The 8,790-nt window shown below is 39.5% G+C and overlaps 2 protein-coding genes across 2 annotated transcripts in view; one reads left to right on the top strand and one right to left on the bottom strand.

The window, feature by feature from the left end:
• ccni2 (cyclin I family, member 2) overlaps positions 1–1,061 on the top strand; it is a 3,976-nt gene extending 2,915 nt beyond the window's left edge. Inside the window, exons 4-5 of the mRNA XM_034889343.1 lie at positions 286–360; positions 502–1,061. Coding sequence (XP_034745234.1) covers positions 286–360; positions 502–651 — 225 coding nt within the window. The 3' untranslated portion in view covers positions 652–1,061. The remainder of the gene's footprint in view (positions 1–285; positions 361–501) is intronic.
• A 2,487-nt stretch (positions 1,062–3,548) lies between these two features.
• Positions 3,549–8,790, bottom strand: part of sept8a (septin 8a) — a 36,529-nt gene continuing 31,287 nt past the window's right edge. Inside the window, exon 10 of the mRNA XM_034889341.1 lies at positions 3,549–3,894. Coding sequence (XP_034745232.1) covers positions 3,729–3,894 — 166 coding nt within the window. The 3' untranslated portion in view covers positions 3,549–3,728. The remainder of the gene's footprint in view (positions 3,895–8,790) is intronic.

Here is an 8,790-nt window from a genome sequence, read left to right as displayed (position 1 = left end):
AGAGAGAGAGAGAGAGAGAGAGAGAGAGAGAGAGAGAGAGAGAGAGATCCACCCACTCAGTGTAACCTTAACAAACACAAGTATAATTGTCCTATTAAGCCCTACTAAAGGACTTGTATCCCTCGTGCCCAATAGAATTGATTAGTGCTGAGAGATGCCAATCTTAATGTGCTCATTTTGCAAATTCACTTACTGATAGCAGTGAGAAGCCTTTGATTAAAGATGTTTGTTTCCACATCCGTAGATCTCTCTGGTTCTTAAGCACTACATGTCTTTTCTCTTTAGGCCCAACCAAAATACCTGAAATGCATTGCTTTCACCTCATTGGTCCTGGCTGCCAAAATCAACGAGGAAGATGAGGTAAGATCTTAAGGATATAAAGATACAAAAAACATTGTAAAATAAGCAAAATTACAGCCGTAAAAAAAAACCACCCACGCCATTGCTATTTCAAAACAATACATTTATTTGTTTCCCTTTTGTTGGTGTCTGTTTGAACAGGTATTAGGTTCTGTTCAAGACCTGGTTGTGCAGAGCGAATGCAACTTTTCAACAGCTGAGATTCTTCGCATGGAGAGGATCATTCTAGACAAGCTGCACTGGGACTTGTACACGGCATCGCCAGTCGACTTCATTCACATAGTAAGTTAGCAGATTGACAGGCAATTTTTTTTAATTTGGTTTTGTTTACTGTACCTGACTTGTCAAGGGCATTTCGTAGTGAGCCGGCTGGACTTTGAAATGCTTTGTCAATTCAGGTCCTGGTCTGGCCTAAAAACACAGCGGAACCAAAGCACACATTAAACCATCACACTACATCCTGTTTGCTTCAAGATGGGGTTTTGCTAACAACCCCCTGCCCCCTCAGCAAAGAATTGGTCCTAGTAGAGATTGTGCATTTATTTGATTTAACTCATTGTGCCCATTATTCCTCACAATCCACACAATCTCCATTCAGTCTTGGCTGGAGTGTGTCCTTTCCTTTTTTTAAACTTTTTTTTGTATTCATCACAGTAGACAAGAAAGGAAAAAAAAACACGCTTTTCTCTACTGCGAACAATCACATCAAAGAGTCTGATAAGAGGATATGTTGGTTTTACATTTTGTTTTCCAATACATCGGAATATAATTGACTTAAATATTTTAATATTTGTTAATATTATGGAATATTCTAACGCGGCCTGACCTCAGCTATTAAAAAAAACAAAAACAGACATTGTTTTGACTTTGCTCTCTTGTTGATGGAATAATTAACCTTGCTTTAAACTGCTAACCCTAAACGTCACTGCTGTAGTGTCACATCAGCGTTTAAATGCTTAGGAAAGGTCTAATTCCACCCTGTTTAAAGATTTCTATTGTCAGCTATCTGCTGTTTTAGCACAAAGGTGACATCATCAGACATAACCAAGTTACAGTATAACCCAGGCCAATTACCCAAATCCTGTGTCGCTGCACAGAAAGCAACCGAGACGCATTACAGAACAATGTCTGAATAGAGCGGTAGATTCCACTTAAGACTGCAATTGCAAGCTGCTAGCAAAACAACAGGTGTGTTGCATATCAGGCCAAGGCACTTCTGACAAGCTGTAAGCTGCGGCCCTACAGTGGATACCCAAATCCTGCTTCCACCAGAGGGGCTGTGCAGACATGTAAGATCATTTAGGCTTTCAAGTCTAACAAGACACTGTAACGTTTCCCCTTTGGTCCCCCTACAGGTTGTCTCGTTGGAACTACAGCTTGGGTTGTTAGCGATCAATAAGATGACTTGGTGACTGTTTTTTTAAAGTGGAAGCAGGTTTATTGTCAAAAATGCCCATGCTGTGTTACTGAGTGTATGGCACATTGTTTAACAACTTGTTAACAAGAATTTTCAAACCCTTGGCCGACTGAGGCAGTAACTGTCCACAAAAGCACACATCATTTAGGTCCCATCATGCTTTTGGGCCCAGGGCTGTATTCATAACGCTATAACGAGAAGTAACTTGGGATATGACGATTAACGATCAGTAACTACAGTTTTAAGACAACAGTGTGAGCAGGTAGCGTTTTGATGGGCGTCACACAGGCCTGCGTGATATTGCGTGTCACCATTGCATTGACCATCAATATGATTATTTAAACTGTAAACTCTTGTTAAAAAAAAATGTCAGTCACTTCATTTGTTAGAATAACAGTGTCAGATGTGTTCATGATATTGGAATAAGAGGGCCAATACATATTTCTTAAAGCCATAAAGGCCACCAAAAAGCACTTTGGCACATTTGGACTGATTTAAGTGTCTTCTGCAACACAAAAAATGGCACTTTCCCCTACGGTTAGGTTTTGTGACTGATATTAATGTAACATGTTTACAGAGTGTGGTGTTATTATTATTTTAAATCTGTTATCGTCCTGGCACTTCACTTTAGGTATTACAAAAAAATCCAAGAGATTTAAAAAAAAAATTAAAATAATGAGACCTAATGTAATAATAAAAACTATAATAAAATAAAGACATTTTCTCTTTATATACTATTCAAATAAATACCTTTGAACAATACTGTATCTCACAATTACATTTCCCCCCTGCCCTGAAGAAATTACTCTGCATTCCCTTTTCCTGAATAAAGTCTTATTCTCCATTGTTTATAAAACAGCAATCGATAAATCGATAAAATTCTATCAATGATATGTCACAGACTCTCCACTGTGACGCTTTGATATGAATAAATTAGATTTACAGAGATGCTTTGTTATTACATCCTTAATATGCTTCAACATCCAAGTAAACCTCTTTGAAAGGCAGATTCAGATATGTGATGCTCAAGTCTTTCACCGTCTGAGACTATCAGGACTGTCAAATCCAGACACTCCGTTTCCCTTGTTTGCTACATCACCCTGAATTCCCTACGTTTCCATAATGGAGTGAAAAGGGACAAACTTAATGGAGGAAGAAGGAAGTTTACAAAGTTTGAACCAGTTAGGAGAAACTGTTTCAGAGATTACTTTTTGACTGTCACACCACATTGCTGCAGATACCTTCCAGTGAAGTCCACTTCTTTAAAACCCAATGGCTTATTTTGTGCTACCGAGCAAGAGACTAACCAAAGCAAATGAGCTTAACACAACGTATATAAAAGGAAAAAATACTTATTTTTTTCTGATCACGATGAGACAAGTATGAAGAAATTATCAAACTAGGTGTTATTTTTTTTTCTTCTTCTTACATCAAGCCCACACTCAGGTTGGGATTTACAGTTCCTGCCTACTGGGAACACAAAAGCACTGCACGTACAATACAATACGAACAAGATTACTATGATTCCTCAGGCAAACGGGAGGGTCTTCATTAGTAAAAACCTCATGGTGGGATTCTCTAACAGTTGCCCAAAGTGTCCCGCTGCAAAGAGCTTCAGGTTTGTTTAGTAGCTTTGAATGCAGCAATGAACACGTGAGAAGGGAAGAGAATCGTGTGTGTGTGTGTGACCGTGACCGTGACCCTTTGTCAGATATGCAAGGTTGGACATTAAATGCTATGGTATATCTGATGTTGAGCCATGGATGGACAATGAAATCATTTTGCTAATGTTTTGGTCTCGTTCCTCTTTGCGTCTCTGTTCACCTCCGGTCTAGTTCCACGCCCTGCTCGTCTCCGGCCACCCTCACCTCATTCCGTCCATCGGGCTCGGCTCCGGCGTCGGCTGGGACTCGGCAACAGACCCCGGTGTGCTTCCGGCCGGGCCGGGGCATCAGAAGAGGCCTGCGGGCCTCCAGGCGGCGTTGTGGACCAGACAGGTGCAGCACTGTATGGCCTGCCACCAGCTTTGGCAGTTCAAGGGCTCCACGTTGGCCTTGGCCATCATCACTTTGGAGCTGGAGGCGGTCACGCCCGACTGGTTCTCCATCTTCACCGATCTGCTGAAGAAAGCACAGGTAAGAGAAATGCAGTAGCCTGCCAAGAATGCTTTTTCTCTAGGAATATAGTTGGTTTGAAATGTTTTAAATTGCCTGAAGACACACAGAGTGCTAGTACATTGGCATTTGCTGATATTGTGCCGATTTTAGTTACAAAAACATATTTTTTTTTTTAAAGTTGGTTAATGGATAACAAATTGCGGTACAGAAATGCCTCATAAGTAATAGGTCATTAAAAAAAGAATACTACATGGTTTGTCCACCAGAGGGCACTGACAGGCGTATTTTTCCACTCTAATTGAGGTGTTGCCATGAATTCTAGCAGTCTTTATCTTTTAGATTCTTTCCGGTTTACTAACTTCTTGCATTGCAAAATTAGCTTTTATTTTCCTTCATACGGATGGGTGCGTCTGATGAAAAGGCACATAGTGGCCCATTCGGGTCAACAAATGATGCTTTGCCCGGCAAAAAAAAGAGTTTTGGTTAAAGCGCTCATTGGGCTACTTCTACAGGTCAGAATAATGATCACACTGGGGTAAGGAAAGGCAATTTTAGTGAAATTTGACACAAAAGGTGTACAACTTAAAATGCTACTGCACACCTTTGAGTAAAGTACTTGCACCCTATGTAAGGTCAGTGAAGGCTTTAAAGTTGTTGACTATGATCATCTCAAATGATTCTTTTATTTGTTCCTTCTGAAAGGTAAACTGCATTTGTTTCCAACACTTGACATTGATGCATATACTCGTTGCGATGTCTCTCGCTCTCCCAGGTCGACAGTGGCGAGTTCATCCACTGCAAAGAGATGGTGGACGAGTACCTACGCAGTCTGGAGTTTTCCCTGCCGGCAAATGCCGTCTACATCTTTGACAGCGCCCAGATCCAGGACGAGGAGCGAGCTTGGAGCCCCACGCAGCACCTCAGGAGGGGGCCGGCCGTTGGTGAGCAGGGGGACTCTGATGAGTACTACGACGGTTTCAGGCGTTTGTATGATGAGGAGACGACTCCAGGGGCGCAGGCAAGCGGAGTTGAAGGTTTGTTTGATTCCCAGCAGAAAAACGCCTGGCCCTGCCCGCCACTGCACCCCGCCGTCAACTAGTCGGCCATTTATTCACAGCGTCCACCTCTTACTAGTGCGCAGTCCTCCCATTTCACAGTGAGAATGTTACGAAGTCTAATATACTGTAGTTCAGCACATTTAAGGAACTCAATTGTTAGTTACCTGGGGCTCTGAAGTAACTCCAGATGGTACTCAACTGCCATAACATTAAAAAAAAATGGAATTGTCCACATCCAAATGTGAATCTGGAGATGTGTGTGGATTATGATTATGATTATTATTAATGCCATATTTGTTTTGGACTTTTTAACCTACTTGTCCTTTTTAATATCCACCCCAAATGGTTGGGAGTTAAGAGATAAGAATAGGCAGTAGTGTGTGTGTTTTTTATGTGTGGTTGAAAGCAAGAATGGCTTTTATGTTTGAATGTTTGAGAGTTGATCCTGATTTTGTTTGGTGCTCAGGTTCCCCCAGAGCCACATAGCACTTTGAGATAAAGAAAAGCTTTTTTTTTTTAATGCAAATACTTATTTTTTCACAACCTTTTATTATTTTAACCTTAATTACTTTTAGCTATTTTGTTTAGCAGTTATTTGCAAAAGCGACATTTTACAAAAAAAGCTTTTATTTCCTGACTAAATGCTGCAAATGCTTTTATTTCATTAATGCTTCAGTCTGTGTTGATTTTGTTTATGCAACTAATGTTACATATCAAACAAAACCAGAGCACCTTTGGGAGATTAGTTCAACACTAGAGCAGTATGGCCAATAATGGTTGTTTTGACATCATGAGATTACCTGAATAATGACCCAGCGTTAATGTTCTCAATTAAAAGAAAATATTGCATGTTGTTCTGTATGGGAGCACCAATAATCATACCCCAAATAATGTCACGTTGTGATTAGTTTGGAGTATCCGCAGTTTTTTTATTTAGTAAATGCCACCTAGTTCTGTTTAATCCCGATACTAATATGGTGACAAAATATTATGTTTTCAATTTGAACTGTATTTAATGTTGGCAGAGACATGAAAATGCAATGTGTCAAGGACTTCACTCCACTGGCAAGCTTTCAAAGCCTTTAGACTCTGAACGGACTCTAGGCTGCTGAATATACTGGGTGTAGAATGTGATCTTAAATGTGAACCGGTTACTGTTTTCTCAACTGTAAAGTCTGCTTTGATTCATCTAGTCAAGCTGGACTCTACACCAGCAGTGACCAATGTAAAGCTATTTTTTTTCATGTTCGTTCCAATTACTGGAGGCAGCTATCTTATCTGGTCTACCACAGAAATAAAGCTATGACTTCAAAAGTCTAAAGGTGTTATTTTTTTTTATATCAATTTCTAATGTGATTTGAAGGTTGTCATGTTTGTTCCTTTGTCAGATAGTGGGGAAAAACTACATTGGAAGAACACGTTCCCCTCATCATCTAGAGACAATGTGCCCTTGAATAAGTTATGGAGGTCTAAATTTTTCTTTGCATGTGTTCGTCCAGAGTTTGTAATGTACATTGGACAGTCAATACAGTGGATAGGGAGGGATTTTGGACACAGCAGAGGTCTAATCAGCCAGGTTAATTAAACCCCTGTATGGGCATGCAGGACCTTTAGTTATCTATAGAAGGCCAATTCCACTAGCAAAAAAAAAAAACAAGGGTGACAAATGTGAAATGATAAACACTCTGCCAGACTTGGGAACTACTGCTACAGGGTTCAAGGTTAAGGTTTTTTCCCCACTTTTTTTTTTGTTGGCAAAAAGCATCAAAGAGAGTGGAAAAAGAGAAAACATTGGAGAAAAATGTGGGAAAAAAACCAAAGCATCTATAGCATTAAAAATAAAATGGGGGGGGGGGAAGAGCAGCATGAAACGGGATGAATGTTAACAGGAAGAACAAATGTGTGGTATAAAATCAATTTTAAACCTTGTTTTAAGTGCTAAATTAGTTGAACACTCAATGTCTGAATTATAATTAGAGGACTATGATTCTACATTAAATCATGACTGTTTTGTCAAACATTTGGCTGCATGGGAGTACTAGACACAGATATATCGAACATAAATATAACAAGACATCTGGTAACATACAGACCAAGAAAAAGAGCAGTTCTAACGTATTTCTATGAGTTAAACTCATGAGTAAACATGATAGAAAATCCAAAAATAACTTAACTGAATCAATTTTCTAAACCCTGATTTGAAATAAGAGTTATTTCGTACGTAATTTCCCCCCTTTAGCTGGCAGGAATGGGCGACTCCAGTAGATAATATCTAGTCAGCAGTTTAAAGGAAGTTTGCCCCATAGGACTTTAGTGTGCTGAATGTGCAGTTAACAATTAACATACCCACATATCAGCCTTCCTTATGTAATTTCCTAATTCCTGAAACCTTTAAAAAACCTGTTTGACAACAACCCTTTTACCTCAAGCCTATTAGATGTTGTTGTGTACCACCATGTTGTCCTGAAAGGAGAACAGAGTGTCAGAGAGCCATTACCGCTCAGCTTTGTGAGCAGAGTGTGTTGGTGTTCTAAAGGACAGAGAGAACAGAGAGCTGTGAGCAGATTGTACTGCTGGATGGGAGCCACGGAGCCCTGCAGGTGGCGGACAGAATAATGATAGTGCTGCTGGCAGAGCCTTCACAGTAAAGACAAAACCATTACTATGAAAACATCTCAATACTGTGCTGTGACTTCCGCCATCAGTTTTCCACGCAACGCACATACATTCTGTGCAGTTATTAACACAATAACAAGATAACTAATTAAACTAGTAAAATGTTCTTTAAACAAAACATTTGAAAGAGTCACCTTAATAAAAATGTGCATACACACACACACACACAGAGTTGGGACCACTAAAAAGGAAACGCTGCGTCTTGAGCGGACAGCTGTCGGGGTTACAGTTGAGGCCGACAGCCTCTGCGCGTGTGTGTGTGAGAATGAAGTGCCTTCACCTGCTTGTGTTTCACTTTCATCGCCCTCCCGCCTGAATATCAAAGAAATCATGGCAGAGACACATCAAAGTGAGGAGTGCGGGGGGGGGGGTTGAATTTATTTCCAACAACAGACAGTAAGTACAGCTGCTCTCTTTTCTCTCGGAGTATAAACTCTTCTACAGCTAGCTGAGGCGTGTATGTTCCTGAATCCTGTATGTATGTATGTATGTATGTATGTGAGCATGTATGTGTGTATACACACACACACACACACACACACAAAACAGTGGTTAAAAAATAAAATAAAAAAAAGGTACAATTGTGGACAATGTTCACTGTCATATGTGCTTCTTACAATAATATATTCAAAAACTTTACATACATTTTGCATATTAAGCTGGGTAAACTCTAGAAAATATTCACATACGTTATTGAATTAATACAAAACAGCACCAGAATATTGCATACATTTTTTTAAAGAGTTAAGACTAAGCTTTAGGTTGTCAGTACCTATGTATATGCAGTAATATATACATTATACAGGTACTCAGTTTTATTGCATAATATAATGCTATTTTATATGTATTATTTGGGCTCTGGAAGTTATTCTACTGTGAAATGTACTAAATGGTCAAGATTACAAAAAGGTTAACAGGCACAGTATAACTGGACAACATTTAAAAACAGCTCAGGTATTTTAAAAAGCTTTAGGAAAGATGTCACTGATACCTTCAATTAGTAATCAAGCACACCCTAAATTCTTTAAATACGTAAGCGGATTCAAACGACCTGCCCACTGGGTTACACTGTAGTACCAAAAGGTGTCAAACCTCTCGTTTCTGTGTGAATAGTTGATGGAAAAAAAACATTAAATCACAACATAGAAAAAACAAATTGCCA

The sequence above is a fragment of the Etheostoma cragini genome, chromosome 13, assembly GCF_013103735.1.
Source record: "Etheostoma cragini isolate CJK2018 chromosome 13, CSU_Ecrag_1.0, whole genome shotgun sequence".
Taxonomy (NCBI): domain Eukaryota; kingdom Metazoa; phylum Chordata; class Actinopteri; order Perciformes; family Percidae; genus Etheostoma; species Etheostoma cragini.
This window is presented reverse-complemented; position numbering and strand designations above follow the sequence as displayed.